The 19861-nt window shown below is 43.9% G+C and overlaps 1 protein-coding gene and 1 long non-coding RNA gene across 5 annotated transcripts in view; one reads left to right on the plus strand and one right to left on the minus strand.

The window, feature by feature from the left end:
• The first annotated feature begins 6656 nt into the window (after positions 1-6656).
• LOC140216066 (uncharacterized) lies at positions 6657-9686 on the plus strand. The gene is made up of 2 exons (XR_011892707.1): positions 6657-7372; positions 9404-9686. It is a non-coding gene; the product is annotated as an uncharacterized lncRNA (long non-coding RNA).
• Positions 9687-11908: 2222 nt separating this feature from the next.
• Positions 11909-19861, minus strand: part of GckIII (Germinal centre kinase III) — a 173313-nt gene continuing 165360 nt past the window's right edge. For all 4 annotated transcript variants that reach the window (XM_050190052.3, XM_055077505.2, XM_050190048.3 and 1 more), the window contains exons 7-8: positions 18341-18537; positions 11909-15489 (exon numbers count right to left, since the gene is read on the minus strand). In XM_050190052.3, the coding sequence (XP_050046009.1) occupies positions 15477-15489; positions 18341-18537 (210 nt within the window). In that variant the 3' untranslated portion in view covers positions 11909-15476. The remainder of the gene's footprint in view (positions 15490-18340; positions 18538-19861) is intronic.

Raw genomic sequence — 19861 nt, forward strand, 5'->3', positions numbered from 1 at the left:
TGTTCTTTTACTCGAGGTATTTCCTGGCCCTGTATTGATACTGTCTGTTCACTGTTTTCATTGAGTACTGTTTACCATAAAAGCTGATTTCCTAACACTAAATTTCAAATGTTAAATTCTCACCTTCATGTGCACATATATTCTCCAGGCGTTGCATAACACTCCGCTTGTTAGCTAGCAACACAATGTCGTCCGCATAAAACGAACCTGGAAGCTACTGCTCTACTATTTTAACCGCCTGTTTGTATGAGAGATAAAACGCAAAATTGCTTCCCTCTAGCGCCCTTTTCATACTTACCATGTACATCACAAACAGCAGTCCCTAGTTGATATCAACTTGCTTCTCGCTCCTCATCCCTCCCCATTCAACGCAAACTGTATTTTCTAGGTAGGTCTCTGTCAAAAGCTATATAAAGTCGTTGCCTATGCCTTCCAGAATATCCCACAAAATTTTGTGGTCTACGTTGTCATACGCTCCGGTAATATCTAAAAAAGCCACATAAAACAGTCTCCTCTCTTTGGATATTTCAATACACTGAATAAGAACAAATAAGTTATCATCCAGACGCCTATTCTGAACCCGTTCTGAAGTTCTCCCATACCATTCTCTGCCCATGTTTGCACTTGTAATTTAATTACCTGTATTGCTAACATGTATATTGCCGATATAATGGTCAACGGTCTATATGGGTGAATTCAATTCTTTTCTCCGTTATCTTTATACATTAAATTCATTCTACTTTGTCTCCGGCTGTCTGGTATTCGCCTATCTTGTAAGCCTTTTTCTACTGCTTCCCACAGAGCTTCCTTACTTTTTGATCCTAGTTCGCTAATCAGCCTAACGGGAACCTCGCCTAACCCTATGGCTGTGCGCTTTAGAATTTTCTCTGGTTCTCGTTAACGCTCTTCTTCTTTAAAACTACTTCATCATTGCCTTGGAATGATTCGGTCGTTATTTTTCGGATGTAATTTAATGTCGCATCCCCTTCCATTTTTTTTATCTTAGTCTAGGACATGCTGTTGTGTTCCAGACTTTCTGCTTAATAAGTTTGTGTGTTTTCAAAATATTCTAGGCGCGGCCTTCTTTTTCTCACGTATTTCCGACAACCAACGTTCACTTTCACCTTTGAACTTTGCTTGAACCAGTATTATAACAATAGATTTTTTTTCTTCCGGTATACTTCTAATTTTCTGTCTACTTCAACCTGTGGCAACTGCACTTTCTATGCCTGCTTATGTTCTCGTAATGCTTTCTGTCGTTCATCGATCGCTTCGGGTATCACGCTGTTCCACCAGCTTTTTTGACTTCCTTTTTGTTTTCCAACAAACGTGTTGCTTCTCCTTCCTAATTTCTCTCGTCATTACATTTAGAAGCTCATTGTATTCCCACTTTTTGCTTGGCCATTTGCCGTGTTCTTTCTCGACTCCCGCGGCTATATTTGTTATTTGTTAAGCGTTCAAATTTGGACTGGCCATTCTTCGCTCCATGCTCTCCTTCACAACTACATATCCCATTTTCAAAATGGTGCGTTTATGGCCAGTCCTTGTGTTACTACAGTCTTACTCGCCAATGGCTCAACTTATCTCAACTGATCTGAACTTATCATAAATATCTTCCGTCATCAGACAGTAACCAATAGTCGATTGCCTATTTCCAACTTCCCATCTGATCTGACCATCGGATGTACGGCCCGTAATTACGATAACGAGGTTACGTTGCTCACAAAGGTCCAGCAATAACTTCCTGTTGTTGTCGGTATAAACGTCTAGATCATGTATGTGCGCATTCATGTCACCTAACAGGGTAATTTCGGCATTATTTCCGAAAACGCCTAATATCAGCACTTAGGCATTCCGCTAAGCCTTGGTTCTTCTCTCTGCAATGTTTTCTCGTTCATAAATACGTTAAGCCCAGCCAAGTTTTATTTCCACTCATTGTGCCTGAAAACCAAAGATGCCCTTGACACTTTGAATATGCTTTTTCCCATTTGAACATTCCGGCCCCCCTCCCTTTCCTTTCGATTTAGTTCTGTTGCAACCTTCCCAAACATAATTCTCAATGACTGGTGCATCTTTTAAGTCTCTAAGGTGCGTTTTTTATAACCGCATACACCCCGATTTGTTCTCTATTTAACTGCTCCTCAATTTAAAAGCGCTTTTCCTTTCTTCTGGCGCCCTGCATGTTTATGCAGCCTATTGCATGGCGAGCTCGCTTTTTTTTTCCCGCCTTTCTCTGTGGTGGATGGATGGATGGAAGGTAGGAGCGTCCCCTTTGAAACGGGGCGATGGCAGTTGCCACCATGCTCAGATTTTTATTTTGCCTTTTATTTTTATCTGTGTTGTGTGTTATTGAATTTCTCGATTTTCTTTAAATACGTCTTCCTACCCTTTTAACCTTATGTCACCTCTCTGCTTTTGAGCCACCAATCCTCCAATCGCCTTTTGCTAATTTCCACCGCACCTTTATTTACATGACTATCATTATCTCTGAACCCTAGGGCCTCAGGAAGGGTGACTGTGGCCGCATCGACATCGGGGTTGACACCATCACATTTTAGTATGAGGTGTTCCATTGTTTCTACATATTTACCACACACAGTACATGTGTACATGTGGTACTAATCTGAGGTACCGCCACCTGCCGGCCGTGGCCACTCAGACAGACCTCAAATGGCAGCTAGAAAAGGGCTTTGTCTTTCAGTTTCCGCGTAACAGAATTATGTTTTCCCGCATACTCGATTTGCAATCCGAAGTTATCATGTCTGAAGCTTGTGCTTAAGTTGTATTTTACGCATTTTCTGACAATTTACCCTCAAAGATTCATTTAGTTCCATAAGGCTCTTGCGCTTGGCGGGGGCCATGTATGCTGCACTTCCGTATACATGCGTGCCCGCGTTACGTACGTCGCTTGTGGTGTTAGTGGTGGTTGGTTTCTGAGTAACGTCGTCTAACGTCGGCAATCGTTTCGTTGTACATCCACTTTCACAGGGTGCAATGGAGGAGGGCTTTTTTTTTTTTTTTTTTTGCTAAGAATACTGCAGGGAACCTGCTGAGAAATATGTGCACAAAGCCACAAACGTGCGAAACCCGCGCACAGCGTAGGCAGAATGTAGCTGTGATACCTTACGTTCACACACTATCCCACAATTTGGAAAAGGTGGCTCAGCGTTACGAGTGTTCGCTGCTCCCCATAAGCTGTAAACGCTTTGTAGAATGACCGACCCGGAAGCAAGCCAGTAACGTGACTGCGGCATAAAGCACAGGCCGCCTTTTATTGAATACACATAAGGGGTAGTCTATGAAATTCTTTTAAGGTGCGGAATTGTGTACATTGGCCATACTGGGAGATGTGTTAATGATAGGTTAAGGAAGCACGCAAACAATGTAAAAAAATCCGCGTGAAGGAAAAGATTTCGAAGGTTTTCTGGCAAGTCCTTGTCTGACTTGCAGGGACTGTTCGCCCGACCTTGTAAACACTTTCGTTATTAAGAAGAGTAAAACTCGTGTTATACGGGAAATCGCAGAATCTGAACCGATTTCTAGAAGTGAACTTGAACTTTATTTCCATCATCGATGGAGGAGAGGAAAAAAAAGCTGTGTAAGCATGGGGATGTGTCAACATGGCATCCATCACGCTGTCAGACAAATAGTTGGCATATTTACGAATGCGCAGATGATTACACCGGGCTCGGACAGCATGTATATATTCGTGATTCATTCACAATAAATGTTTTTGGAAGTTCAGCACCCATCCTTGTCCTCTCGTCTCCATCCGTGTCTTCTTGCGCTACCGCCTTTTCAAATTCTTAGGATATATCACGCACTTTCCACTGTGTGTTTTGCGGGGCAAGGAGTAGTATACGCGCGCCGGCGCGTTTCGGCGGCAGGATGCCCGCTCCTCTCCCCAGCCCCGCTGTAACATGATCGCCGCCTGCACGGCATGAATGGTCCCCGCCTGCTCTCGCGCGACGTGTTGGTGGGGGGAGTGAGGGGGCTGTGTTCGTCTTTACATTCGGGGTCGCGGAAACCAGGCGGTTCGCTTGCCGCCGAACTCACAACTTTCTTTACCAGTGATCCAAGAAGAAGCTGAAAAAGAAAGAAAAAAAAGGCCAGAACAAGTTTCGTCCCCTCAGGCTCCGGAGAAAAGCATTCCGTCCGCAAGCAGCAGCGCGAGTTCGAAAAGAAAGGAGACTTCACAGTCTCGAGCAGCGCCGCGCCGTCCGTCACGAATCACCCGAAGAAGATGGCACATGCTCAGTCTGAAGGATTAGACTGAATTGCGCGCAGCCAGTGGCACATAGCGAATGATAAATCATGAATCTGAACATAAAACACTATTCCATTAAGAGGTCGGTGTGCTGTAGATATACATATGAGCCGAAATCATACGTGTTAGATTTTTTATGAAGGAACGTATTTTTTGTTGCACCGAAGAGAAACGCGCTTACTGCGAGGATACAGTTGTCTGTTATGTATGAGTGCCTAACAGAGCGCTTGCCAGCCCAACTGGCAAACCGGAAAGCGGCGTGCCGAGTGTCAAGTCGGCAGCCCGCACCATGAGGGAAAACCTTGCATTGCTATTTGAAAATCGCCCACGCGGAAACTATGCGAGAAAACCTGGGCGAGCGCGAAGTGCTGCTGCAGAAGCGTGCAACAGAGAAAGTCTTGCTGGGACGCACTCGTAAAAAGGGATCCTCGAGCCTTTGGCAAACCATTTCTTGAAAGAAGAAACAAAAATTTAGAGAATGGGTAGTGGGACTCGGTGCCGTAGCAGATGAATTGCGCCGTCGTAGCAGCCAAATCATTTCTACTAAAAGGAAGAAAAGATTCGCTGAGAAGATTTCGAGATTGTGTTGCTGTAGGTGCAACACCGAAGTTATACTATTGATGCATTTACGTTTCACAGTCCCGTAGCAAAGCAGGAACAGAAAACCCCTGGCGCTCCCCAGTCATCTCCTGCAAAATGAAGACATCAGCACTTTTATTAGGGGAAGTTAATTCTTAGTACGTCGCATAACGTTTGCTTGGGCTATTTGGCTCATGGGAAACATCATGGCGTGAAAGACGAGGACACAGGGCTCATTCTGTTTCTAGTCCTCTTTTTTTCTTGCGCCACTGTTTTTTTGTTTCCAGCGGTTTCCACATAATATGCATTTTCCTAACCGTAGTTCTATTCTTGGTTCAATACAATTCCCGTTCGCCTTTTGGCAAATGCTCAGCGTGCGTTCAGTGTTATCACCTCGTCGCGCATGTTCTTCCGAAATTTTAAATTGTGAATTCATATCTGACCAATTCATTTTGAGTAAACAATATATCTGCGCCAGCTGTAGTAAATAGATGTTTAACTAGTTTTCTGACACTTTCCTTACGTCAAATATCCAAAAGAGGAGGATACAAATAGTCTTGCCGTGATAAATGAAATATAAAAAATTCACTGTGGAGCAAGGCCTGCATTAGTTTTTCTGTTTGGGAATGAAAGCATCACCGCTCGGTACTGCCTGCTGAGCGGAATTCAAGGACTCCTAGCTCCACAGTCTGTAATAATTCGCATAAGTTAACTTCAGGCTGAGCATACGTATGTTCTGGTGCACTTGTCGTTCACACGAGTGAAAGCGCTATTAGTTGATGCATAAAGGAGCTTGAGGGAGGCAAAGAAAGATGCCAAGCATCGTAAAACGCGTCTCTTTTTAGTGGTGGCTGAATGCAGTGGGTGGGGAAGGCGCCTCTGTGTTGCAGCTCTTGGCTCGGAGGCGGAGAGTCCGGGTGGAAGACGGGGGTGACGTTTGTGGAGAGGAGACGCTTGTGGGAGGGAGTAGGAGGAAAACTAGCAGTGCAGCGAACGTGACAGCGCGCCGAGGGCAGCGCTAACAGAGCGATGCGATGTCTGGTCGCACTAACCGCTTCAGCGCTCCGCCCCAGAGATTCGTCGGCGCTCTATGATGGCATCTCGGAGGCCATGTTTAGGGCGGTAGGTACAAGTTTAATTTAGTGACGTTTGCTTTGTTAAACCCCAAATATTTCTAGAAGTTTAGTGTTTAAATTACAGTAAAAAAGAATTAGCGAAAATTCATAATATATACCACAGCCCACGTGAAATTCCGCATGTTTACAGAATTAATCCTTGCAAGCATCCCGAGAATTTCCCTTAAAGAAGCATGGCAGGTTAATTCACATATTTACGCATACGACGAGTTTCATATTGCTTCAGAAAACGGTCCCACACACATATATCGCTGTTTCTGAACGTATTGCGCTATAATGCAGCTGTGTATATATGTAATAGTCACGAAAAGTATAAATTATGTAAGCATAACAATGTATTACCTTCACCTATAACAAATTTCCCTAGTGAGAATTTTATAAGTATAGACCGACAGACAGGAATTGATATAAAAATTAAATTATGCTACTCATCGGCCTCGGGCGTTGGTCCGACGCGTTGCCATCGTACCGAGCCGGCGACCAACTGGCGGGTCGGGAGTCAGTCTGACAGAGAGGTTGGCAAGACGCCCTCTGCCGACTGCCCGCCGGTAAAGGCGGCGGCCGTTGTCATACCGACCTCTCGCCAACCTTCGCTGGCCAATATAGTCGTTTGACGATCATTTCCCGACGATCGGCCAAGCAGCGGCAGTTGGCCAAGGTTGCTTGGGGTACTTCCTATTCCCGACAGAGCTGTTGCAACGGATATTCAATTGGATGACATTTTTCCTAATAATGCAAAATTACTTCCACACCGTATTCTAGACGGTATATTACAATATCATCTGAAAAACCTTCAAACAAACGTTGTAATTGCTACAGATGCTTCAAAATGTGAAGAAAAGTCAGGTGTAGGAATATTTTCCCCGATTCTCGATTGGACATTTTCTCTTCGGCTGCCAGATTTCATACGGATCTTTGTAGCGGAATTCATGGCCGTGGTGCTGGCATTACGCAAATTAGGACCATCAATTACGTCAGCCGTGATAGTCACTGATTCGTTATCATTGTGCTCATCCCTTACTGCTTCTAGTGATCCTTGCGTTATGAGGACATTTCATTCATTGGTACCTGGTTGCTTGAGAAGCGTGCGTTTGATTTGGCTGCCTGGCCATAAAGAACTAATCATTAATGAAATTGCAGACTCTCTAGCCAAGGCATCGATAAGTGGCCCGATTCTCCCTTGCTGCCCTTTGACTGCTTATGTTACTGCTGCTAGATTTCGCAGGAGTGTCATTATACAGACAGTATCAGGCTCCGCAATTACTAACTCTGTGGATTATGGACATCTCCTACACCCTTGGAACAGAGATTTTTGCCGAACGCGGAAAATTGAAGTGTCCATCACGAAGCTGCGCTGCCGTATACCTGCATTGAACTTCTACCTTCACAGGTCTGGTCTGGTTTCCTCACCATTATGCTCATTCTGTGGCGAAGCGGAGACAATAGACCATTTCTTGTTGTCTTGCACACATTTTTCTATTATAAGAAAATGACTACTTGAAATCCCGCTTCGCTCTATTGGTCTAACTTTATCAGTGCCTGTGATCCTATCTTTTGGAGCCTCCATTATTGGGTTCAGTCACAGAAATGTTTGCTTGGCAATCCAAAATTACCTCATTGAAACCAATCGATTTCCATTTTAGATAGATCGTTCTCCCTCCCAACCATAGCTTTCTTTTATTTCTTATCTGTTATTATTATTATTATTATTATTTTATACCCGGTTTTCATCTGATTATTTCCTTTTTTCTCCAAACACAAAATGTTTACTTTTAAACTCCAGCACTCAAATTGTTAACTCCCTTGTTATCATTATTATTTTTATGCACCTAATGGAACCACCCGATTCTTGGCCAATCCCCCACTGTGGGTATGTGCCACGGCCACTCAGGACAACAACAACAACAACTGGCGCAACTCACTGCCATATGCAACATTTCCGCACTATGTCATTAATTTCGGTTCTGACTTATACAGTACTCATCTGTATGAGTACCAGGCAGTACACGTTATGCTCACTGAGGCATCGGAAATCGAGGCGTGCAAGCAAAACGACAGCCAACGATGCAGTCATTCCTTGTGTCGCGTTAGGGCCAATTAAAAAAAGAAAGTATGTGTGTATATGTACATTAGGGTGCTCAAAAGTATGCTTTATGATTTTCTTAAAATTAGGCACTGGGAGGCACACGAAGATCACCTGTGCAAATGAGTTATGTGGCCATGGGGACACAAAGTGAGATGATAATTATCTCTGTAAGCATGCCAATTAACTAAAATTGAATAATTAACATTTTGTTGACTGCAGTAAGTTGTTTGTATTGAAAAGTTAGAGGCAGTCGTCTTTCTACACAATGTCAGTTGGAAGAATTCTAGCGTGCCTGTGCTTCGAGATAACCAACCCTAATTTTCAATTGTTCGCATGATTACGCATGCAAGAGAGGCACACAATCAGGCACACAACACACAGAGCAGCATACTTTTCAATAAAGAACAAGCTTAAAACAAGCATCCAAACCATGTGCACAATTGATGATAAGACACTCCTACCCCTACATGCAATGCGAAGCACGTTGCGCTCCCCGTATATGTTTCCCAGTAAAGATTACCGTTGCACTAGCTGCCACGGCAACAGCAGCTTGACTGTCGCCTACGAAGCAGGGAGTGATGCAACTATACCTTCATACGTGCAAGAACAACCCGCCTAGCAACTGATTTGTGTTGTGACACGCACGTATAATAGAAGAGCAGCGTGCATACGAGGCGCAGCGAATTTCTCTGCTCTCTGGCTCACTCCTTGTAGGTGCACGAAGTAACGGCGTAAGCCAAGTTGCATGCCGTCGTAACGTAATAACTAGGAAAAGTGCATGTGAATGTTGCCACATGAATAATTTCAACCTACGTCACAATGGGTAATCGTTCTAGTTGTCGTTCACAGCTTAGCTGTCCAACCACCTTGCTGTCCAACCACCTTTGTTCTCAGCTTAGCTGTCCACAAAGGAACATCTGAAGGTGCAACTGGTTTAGCCACTTACCCTTTCTGTCTCTTGAGCTCCGGAAAAGAGGCAAAACAAAGCAGTTTTTTACCCATTTCTATCTTTGTCACAACCTTTTTCTATGCAAGGATAGGGTGACACCATGTAGGTGCGTTAAACAGTCACGTTTTACACCAATGTTGAGCAATTATTTTCCACTGCCACTTATAGCACATGCTCAAACTGGTCACCGTCTGAAGCAATACAGTACTTCCTTCTTTCCAACACTTCTGCTGTTGCAGCTTTGATTAACGACGTTGAAATCACGTGTCAGACTGCTTATCTTTGCTTTTAGGACATCCGGTGTGGTGGTTTCACTGCTATACACGCGATCTTTCACGTAGCCCACACAAGAAGTCCAGCGGTGTCATGTCTGGCAATATTTGCAGGTCAAGGTGCAGGTCCGTGCCGGCCAATCCACTGTCCAGGAGAAAGCTTGTTGAGCCACGCTCAAGACTGACCACTACTATGCGCAGGAGCACCATCGTGTCGAAACCGAATGTTCCAAAGCTGCACAAGTGAAACGTTAGAACAGACCTTGTGCACGGGGCCCTCGAAAATGTCATTGACGTATCACTGCGTCGGTGTTGTCAAAAAAGATAGGTCCGATGATGTTGCCAACAAGAATATCGCACCACACATTAAACGACCATGGTATTGATGTTGTGTTTATGCCAGCCAGTGTGGATTCATATCACTACAATACTGCATGTTGCGAAGATTAACTTGCGAGTTTCTGGAGAAATTAGTCTCATCCGTCCAAAACACGCAAGTGAGAAAGTCCGGTTCTTCTTCACATTTTGTGAAAATCCAATTGGTAAAGTCAAGTCTGTTTTCAAAATCTCAGTCTTCAAGTTTTTGATGAAGATGCACATGGTACAGGCGCATATGACCGTTTCTTTAATAATCCTCCACACTGATGACCTTGTGGTTCCGGCCTCCGCACTGGCATCACGCACACTACTGCGAGGGTTAGTAGCAAACAATGCCAAAACATCCATTTCCACTTCTTGAACTACCGTCGCAGTCCTGTGCTGCTTTCTAGTGAAGCTACCCATCTCGCAAAGGACTTTGTATGTATTAAGTATTATTGACGGACTACGGCGTCCTCCACAATGCCACATCCGGAATAGCTTGGCTGCCATCGTCGTCGCCGTGCGCCGCCCCCAGAGCCAGGATCATTTTAGCCTTCTCATTATTTGTGAAGGGCATGACTGTATTCTTGAAGAGCAGGTCACTGGCATGGTACCGTTGAGACCTCCCATTATCTACACCTTGACATGTCAAACAAAAATGATTTACGCAATCCACAACAGCATATGCTGGCTGTACACATTGGCCAAAACGCATTAGATGGACATAGCCAGCGCAAGGTTTGTTTCTATTGCTAAAGGGAACAAAAGGAATGTGCGTTCTGGGCACGCCTATCTGCTGAACAAGATGAGTTCGCAAAATTATAGTCCCAAGTGCGCCGTCACGGTTTCCCAGCTTTGAAATCCCCCCTCCCCCCCCCCTTCGCCTACGGCTCCGCTATGCTTATCAAAGCGTCAGCAGCGTGTTCTCATAATGCCGTGACCATCACAAGCATGAAGCCCTGTATCGAGCTGCCATCGCTAGTAAAGCCATGTGTCCATGGCTATTTGCTTCGAAGCGCTTGAGTAGCGGCGCACGAGCGCGTATCTATTTCGTATTTTAGATGTTTTGCGAGCTTTTGTTTTTTCTCGGAAAAACCAACAAGGCAAAGCTGAGCACGAAACAAATGTTTGATTCGGAGGCTACTTGAGGTGCCCTACAACTTTGTAATTTATTTGTTTGCGATTCAAGCAATAATTAAAAAGTTCACTGGTTCACTAAAAGCAATTAATAATTTGTGATGAAAATAATACTGGCTGCACACGACTACGGCCACTATGCACTCGGTACGATTTAGATCTCTAGAGAAGGGGGTTAGCCGAGGGGCCCGATTTTCATTAATCATAGCATAAGAAGCCAAGAAAGACAGTAAAGACAACACAGAGAAATTACTTGTACTTACTGATTGAATTAAAGAAATGATAAATTAATGGCAATATATATATATACATATACATATTGTGGGGATTGAGGTGCCTCCCTGTGCCTCGTCCCCCAGCACGCACCTTGTGCTTAGCTCGATCTCCGGGAACCACTGCCATAACGGCAACATGACAGGCATGGCTAGCATGCCGGAGCCAACTTCTCACGAAACCGTGCTTCTCCTTCTCGGGGTCAAATCAAGTGTTATCGGGTCGTGCCCCGATTGGCCATCCGAGTGGCAGCCCTCGGGCGCATTCTCCACCAGAGATCTCTTCTGCCGAGCACTTTATCTGTGAGTTTATCGCCACAGCAGATACTCAAAGGCCTGCAGCGAGGTGATTATGTGAGACCTTTGCTCCCGCGACTTCTCGTTCTCGCGCTTGGTGGACCGCTTCCCGGTTAGCCCTAGTGCAGCGGGCGCGCATACTCAATCGGTCTTGTGGCGAGCCTTTGCCCGTAAACGCTGTGACTATCGTACTGCACGGTATCTCAGGTGAATAAACCCGTGCTTGTTGGCGATCTGACTCTGGAGCCTTCTCTGCACCGTGTCGGAGACTTCGGCCCTTTCCTGACCATCGCTCGTAGGGTGAGCCTTGTGCAAACCCATCTCCATGATATGTACTCTCTCTCTCTCTCTCTCTCTATATATATATATATATATATATAAATCTTGGTTGACTTTAGACATGTATTTTAACATCCAAGGTGTGGCCATGGCTACCAAAGCTAAGGCGGCCACTGAAGTTTATCTGGTGTTTGAAGTCTGCGTTGTGATCACTTTGGTGCTTTGCCACCACCAGAAGCCTATTCCTAGCTAGGCACAGCAAAAAGGGCACAAGTTGTTTCTGAAAAATTTATTGTCAATATGTCACACTTTGTATTTACACCTTCCTGTTGACAGTGCACTGCAAAGAACGAGCTAGGCAGGGAAAAGACAAGAAACAAAAGCTCTCCCTTTTCTTGCCTCTAAGTACAGGTCCGAGGGGTCTGTTCTCGCAGCAGGAGAACATTATAAACCTAATTTACACCTCTGACAGGACAAAAAGTGGCAGGCAAGGAAAGGACACTGCTCAGGGAAGGAGAATGTCAACGCACTTGACCTATACCCGAGGAATAAAAGCCAAGCTCACTGTGCAAAAAGCAGGAACAAATCTTTTATGCATGCAGCAACAGTTCACCAGGGAAGGGAAGTATCATTATCTATCCGTGCTGCAAATTTAACAGTGAACGGCAAGTTTCTAACTTCAACCACGTAGCTCTACAACCCGCCGATAGGCTGCAGACGAAGCCACCCACATGTTCTACATGTCATGCAACTGAAATGTGAAGCAAGCGCAAAAGCCGGCACAAGGTAAATCCTTGGACTTTCTCTGCTTCTTCTGTGGAAGTTTTTTTCTGACACTAAATAATTCTCTATTCTGGCCCCAGTTACTCAGAAATCGAAAATAATGTTTGCAGAATAGTGCTCTTTTTATATCTTTATTCTATGCTGTATATGAACATTATTGTAGCTCCCCCTCTCTTTTTTTTATTGTGAAGTAAAAATAGGAGGCTCTCTAGGCTCTAGGTACTCAGAGTGAAGGTACATGTTTGAAGAGGGCAAACCTCATCTTGAATACTATGATATATGACAACACTGGACGTGTCTGCATGTGGTCAACGGGTATGAATATGATGAACAAGACGATTCGCCATCAAGATGCTGAAGAAATCAGTTTAATGTTGAGGTCTAAATTAGTCTTACTTGCACGATTCAACAGCAAAAAACACTTCCAACACAACTTCTTTTTCTGCGATAATTTTGTTACTGTGGTGAGATGTAAACACTGGTGCATACAATGCAGTAGTGATGCAAAGTTGCAAGCAGCATAGCCTGCAACAGTGTAGTGATGACTTTAATCACAGCTTTGTTATTTTACATGCTCTACAAGGCATATGTATGCCTCTCTCATGTTTAATTTAAATGATGCTTTTGTGCCCACTGCATGGAATTGACTCAGTCAGGTAACACTAAAGGTATTCAATAGTTCATATGCTCATTATAAGCTGAAAGTACACGTGGCACTGGCAAAAGTAAACTAGGTCTAAATTTTTAACCTACATAAGGCTCTACCAAGCAGCCAAAAGGTGACACTCGGTAGTTAGCATCTCAATTTGTTTTATTATTTTTACGAATGCCAACGAATTTCAACTTAGCTGGTCCCATGAAAGCAATGCAGCAGAAAACATCACCTAAACTTATACATTTGTGATGCAAACTATGCCACAATTTACCGACGAAAGCCCCGTAACTTTGCATCACTACTAAGTAGATCATGAACCAGTGTACTTGCACGGTAGTCCCCCCTCTCCATGCAGTTAATTCTGCACAGTTCTCCAAAAAAGGAGCACAGGTGTGCAAGGCAAGAGCAGGCAGAACAAGGACAAAGAAACAAGGCAGGAGAATGCATGGAAACTGTACAACCTTGGATGCTAAAACACTGCAGTCAGGTGTCTTTTTTCACTGCTTGCTCAACTTACAAAAAAATAACTTTTTTTTTCATTCTGCTTACTCGATGCTGTACAAACAACTAGAGCTTCGTGACCGTCTTCAACAAGTATGATATGTCATCGCGAAAAGTATGCGTCACGAGACAAGACGAGTCAGCTTGGATTGCTGTTGATGCTTAAACAAGTGCTTTGCGCTGAGCTAGGCATCAAGGGCACAGACAGGCCACAGCAGCTTGCGAAAGGCAACAAATATCACCCCTTGTGCAAGCGGTGTTGTGTGGCCAGTTGGCCACTGTGTTTTGCTGCAGCTGAGAACTTGCTTTCAGCGTTAAAGGGGGGAAAAAAAGGGTAGGGAGAGAAAAAGATCGTGACACTCTAAGCTCCTCATGACTTCGCAGTCTTGCATCCCATACTTCACACCTGTCCTCTTTAGCCATTATTAAGTACACTTCAGTGAGAGGGTATGCTCATTACTTGGGAGGAGACAACAGAAGGAAATAGGAGAGACATTCACAAGTGAAGTGTGGCTAGCGGCATCACAGCGCATAACCTCCCACAATTAAAAAGTTTGCACTTCTAAAGGATAACCCAGCTTGCATGTGCTACTAGGACAGAAACAACATAGTCAAGTGGGATGTCTGAGGACACAATGCGCTACTTCAGCTGGAAAGGAAGACTGTTGTACATGACAAAGGGTGGCTCTCACAAAGGAATCACACACAAGGTCGCCAAGATGTGTCTACATGTCCATGTTCACCGGAAGAGAAGCACACGTGTGCGCTTTGCATGACCATTTCATGGTTGATCTTCTGCCTTGCACTTGTTTGGTCTACCTCAGTCACTTCACTGGCACTTCGTTCTCGGCACACAAAAGGTGACGCACGTGCATGCAAGCAGCACTTGCACAACTGACACAGCGCATTCACACAGCAATCTTCAGAGTGGCAAGGAAGTACACAGGTGACGGTATCCAGCCAGGTGGAAATTCTCATTTCTTCTTTCTTACAAACTGAAACGAGAATTTTAGCTTTCTTGGCAACCCACTGTTGCAATGATGAATCTAGCAGCTAACACACTGTGCTGGCTGGCCGATGTACATAAATAACAGAAACGGGGGCTTCCTTGTCACATGGAGACACTAGACAAGCAAGGGCCGCTGGCAAGGGGGAGAGCTAGGCGCCCCATCTAAAGGCAGAGCGAGAAGAAACAGGAAAAGTCCGGCCTTGCCAGGATGTCAAGGCTTGGCTCATCTCAAGTGTGCACTTCCACATCAATGGAGCTGCACTACCAGCTACATTTTCTCACATGTGATCAAAGAGGCTGACAGTGACACTGGCATGTAAAATGTAACTGTCACAATGACAGTCCCTGTGGCATCGCAACGCCCCTTTTAACAGCCATAAAAGTTTTACAAACAAGGAAAAAAAAAATAACAGGGCATGGTTGAGGACTGCTGTCCTTAATGACAATGGCAACAGAGGCCAGTCTTGCATTTTGGAGCTTCGTTCCTCCTTTTCATGCCCTGCATCCGAGGGCTTGACATTTAAGTTGGAACGTTGGAAGGGTTCTCAAACTGCTACCATTCTGCACCAGGTATAAACGGGCACCTGCTTCGCCTTAATTTAAACAAAGCAACTTCATTTTCCATTTGTTAGTTCACTGGCTGGCTGCTGCTTCCTTGGGTGCACACCGGTTCCAGACACATTCGCATCACTCCAAAGGAGACAGAAGGGAGCACTGCAGGCTTGTTGGAATTGGGCACCGGTATTGCCCGTGTTGTGCATTCATTCAGGCGGTCACCACTGTTGCAGACACCGCTGCTCGTTGGAGGGAAGCAGCAAAACTGCTGTGGCAAGTGTAGTAGTCACTACAATGCGTGGATACCTTTGCCATGGCTACCCCGGTGTTGAGAAATCATTACGCACTTTCCCTGGAACAAGAGAAAATAAAAATGAAGCGTCACAAGCCAACATCACATCTGAATTTGCTTTGTTTCATTAGCAAAAGCTATTAGAGAACAGCGAAACTGCATGCACAGATCTTAATGCTGCTTTATACAGGGTGTCCCACCTATCATGCACCAAGACGAAAAAATATGTGAATACCACGTAGCTGGACAGAACAAAGGTAATGTTGTTTGCCGTCGCTTGTAGATATTCAGATGATTTCTTGCTTTGTACCTTATGACATAATTAGTCTTAATTAATCAACTTGCCAAGCATTGTAATTTGATGAAAAGTTTCAATGAGAAAATTGTACAGCAACATGAAAAACTCCCAATACAGCCTTCTGTTGCTCAAGACGTGCTACATCAAAATGTTTTTCCTGAGCACGAAATAAGTCCGTGAATACACGCAAAATTGCCACGTGACTGGCCGATCAAGGCACTTTGCGTGTATTCGCTGCCTTCTTTCACATTCAGAAAACACTTTTATGTAGCACGTATTGAGCAACAGAAGGGTGTATCGGGAGTTTTTCATGTTGCCTGTACAATTTTTTCATTGACACTTTCCATCTAATTATAATATTTGCAAAGTTGATTAATTAATTAAGCCTAATTATGTAGTTAGGCAGAATGCAAAAAATAAGCTGAATATGTCCAAGCATTGGCAAACAATATTACCTTGGTCACTTTTGGTTGCCTTTGAAGTAAAAAAAAAAATCATGCAGATTCCATACAGTGTAAAGCAATCAATCGATGCAAGTGAAGCTCTGATGAGCTGGCAAGACAAAATGGCACATGGAATATCAACTAGGAATGTGTTCTGTAATGGTGATCAGTCACAATGGCGCACCTTGCAGAGAAAAGATAAATTTAATTCGTGCGCAATATTCTCGAACATTCAGTTTCGGTGATAATATCAGCTTTATGAGTTTTCGAGTCAAAGTACATGGCCAAAAATGGTTTCCAACACTAAGCGAAGCCTGGCACAGTGCCTGAAATGTAGGCCCTATAGATCCTTTTCTCCACTTTGCAGCAGCAGTGTCTTCAGGACCCCAGACAACTTCCTGTCCTGTATTTTTGACGATCAAGTTAACCAAGAAAAAGAAGGTATTTTGTCACATAGTATACTGTAGGCAAATATTCTTGATGTGTTCAGATATAAAGAATGTGTGCCATGCATAGAGCTCATGTGTGGTTTTTTGTTGTTGTTGTTGTACTTGATAATAAAATGCACTCATCGAACACTCCAACTTTACGGCAGACCTGGCGCCAGCTGAAGGGTTTTATAAATTTACAGGCTATCGTAACTTGTGTTGTTCCAGACGGCTTAACCAGAAGTCTTCTGCGAGCTCTGTTTGTAAGCATAAAAAGGGTCTATACCGCTGTCGAGCCACGTGGAACCCTGAGAAAGTGATCAACAGCTTCTACTCAGCGATACAGCTGACGACAACTACTATACTACCACCACATCACATCAAATTGCAGAGAGGTAGGCAAAAGAAGCTTCACTTTAAACATAGGGCTAATGCACGGCTCACTGGTTCACTTGCTTCTAGCTGCGTAACTTTCTACATGCTGTTTAGAATGATTGTCACATTGACACTATAGTGAACAGCATTTATTTTCAATAAAGGGAAAATGAGACATCCACCCAAACGTAGCTAAGTGCTGCAAAGGAAACCCTTACGGGTGCCTGAAAAGAAAAGCTTCGCAGTTGAGTAAAAATCCGTCCTGGTCCAGGACTCAAATCCGGCACCACCGCCTTTCCAAGGCAGCCGCTCTACCATCTGATCTAACCAGGCGGCTAGCAGATGGCAGGCGAACTCGAATTTATCTGCAAGGTGGAGAGGAGTAATGAATAAAGGTAAAATGAAACATGCACCCAAACGTAGCCAAGTGCTATGTTTAGCACTAGTGCTATTATGCTACGTTTGGGTGGATGTCTTATTTTTCCTTTATTAATTACTCCTCTCCACCTTACTGGCTTCCACAGAACTATTACGTCAAACTCAGAAGCAAAGGCAAGAGTTTGATGTAACTAAACTTCTTACATATAAAATCCTCATTCGCCCCATCCTCGAATATGGCTGTGTTTTATGGAATCCATATAAACACTGCGACGTAAAAGAACTAGAATCAGTGCAAAAAAAAGGCACTGCGTTTTGTTTGTAGGAGATATGACAAGGAATTTTCGCCGACTAACTCTTTTCCCCTACTTGGTCTCACTCCTCTTGCAGAGCATCGCAAACTTGAATGCCTAAAATTCCTTCACACTTTAATCAATTCTCCTAGTCTTTTCTCTCTAGATAACTATTTGACTTTTTCCAAACCCTCATGTACAAGGAGTTACCATGCTCTAAATATCTCAACCTTTTTTGCCCGCACTGATTCCTTTAAATACAGTTTTTTTCCATCAGCAATTGAAGTCTGGAGTTTATTACTGGTTAACATCCGTTCACTACCACTGAAACAATTCACGCAAGCTTGTTTATAAATGTTTGTAGTTTGTTGTTCATCCCAAAGCTGCAATAACCTCATTGAATCTGCAGTATATATAAACAAAAATAAATAAATAAAATTTTCAAATACCTGTTTTTCGAATCAAATACGACATCAAAAATATATTATTTGATAATACTCGAACTTTTCGATAATTCGCACACCTCTAAGAAAATGCTCTTAAGTAAGAGAAATATTTGTGAATACGAGGCCAGATACATGGCAAGTCCAGATGACCCCAACAATAATATTCACAAAATTACCTAAAAGCACCACCGCAGTCATGCACTGCACCGATTTCAATGCTGATATGCAACTTGCTGGATGCCCTACCTACCTTAGCCGCTGAAGGGCATCCTGTATCCGATGGAGGCTCAGGCCAGGTGCAAGCCGGTGCAGCATCTCACAAAGAAAGACATCACAGATGCCTGGGCAAGCTCGCTCAGCACGCTCGAATGCATCCCGTAATTCATCAACAGCCTCGGTGAGTTCTCCGCCGGAGTTGCGGTGGCTGTTCTTATGCCTCCTCTGAGCCTGCACAAAGTCATGGCATCATGTGAACTGGTTAGCCGATTAGTACACATCAAAACAAATGTAACTGTCAGAGTGGTGGGGCTCTCCTGAAGCTGCATAGCATGTTACGAGTGATCCAGTAGTGGAATACTAGGGATCAATTTAGACCATCTGGGAACCTTTAACATGTATGTAAAATGCAAGTGCACAAGTGTGTGTTTTGCCTGTATCTAAAGGATGTCGCCACAGCAGGGAATCAAACCTGTGACCTTACACTCATCTGCAGAACACCATTGCCAACAGCCAGTGGGGCAGGTGAAACCAATGAATACAGTCGAACGCCTTTAAAACAAAGTACTTGGGTCCTCCGAAATCTTTTGTTATATAGGTAACTTTGTTGTAAAGGTTGCACAGTGCACAGCTCACAATAGAACCGGGACAGAATTATTCTTTCGTCATACAAGTTATTTCACTGTAGAGACGTTCATTGACTGCAGCAAGTTCTTTGCCCCACTCCCCACAATGGTTAGTGGCAAAAAATATATTGAGCATATGCACACCTTTTGCGTGCATCTTCACAAACTTCTTCGCTCCTTCTAAATAAAAATTTGTAGACCATGTCCCATTGCCACTTTCCTCCAACTAAATAAAATTTTAAAATTTGTATTTCTGGTAAAAGCACACTACTACTCACACTTCCATCTGACTCAAACCCGAAATATGTGAAATAGTGTGTATACACATCACTGATACATGGGTGAAAGTGCCCATTACACATGATTTAGCCTAAATGGCCATCGGCTAATGGCAACTGCACATTTAAGAGCAGTAAAAACAGCTGCCCATAGGAGGGTGACTGGCCTTGGAGGCCATAGATAGCTAGCATAGTGAAGACATGCATGCAGAGTGGCAAGTGACACTGACTTGGTGGGTAATTCTGATTATGACTGTAAGCTTGCTCAAGGGACAAGAAGTTGCCGCTACTAGTCCAGATGCAAGCAACAGCAATGATTGCGACACCTTGTGTTGTTGTTTTAAAATGAAGTGTGCAAAGCTGCTGCTGAATTGCGTACTGTGTGCCACCTATTTGATGGTCTAAATGTGTTAGCAGCCACATAATCATTACGACGGTAATGTAAAACTTTGTTAATTCGACCCTTTTTAATTCGGAGAATCGATTAATTCGGAGTTTTCCTCTGGTACTGGCAGGCCGCATGCATGATTTAATGGCATTAAACTCTTGTTAATTCATTTGTCTTTGGCTGCACTATGATTAACTTGGATAACCCTCAGAGTGCGGAGCGTTGAGAATGTGCAATGCGAAAGTGCCGCTGGCGCCAAACCG

Source organism: Dermacentor andersoni, chromosome 2, assembly GCF_023375885.2.
Source record: "Dermacentor andersoni chromosome 2, qqDerAnde1_hic_scaffold, whole genome shotgun sequence".
NCBI lineage: Eukaryota > Metazoa > Arthropoda > Arachnida > Ixodida > Ixodidae > Dermacentor > Dermacentor andersoni.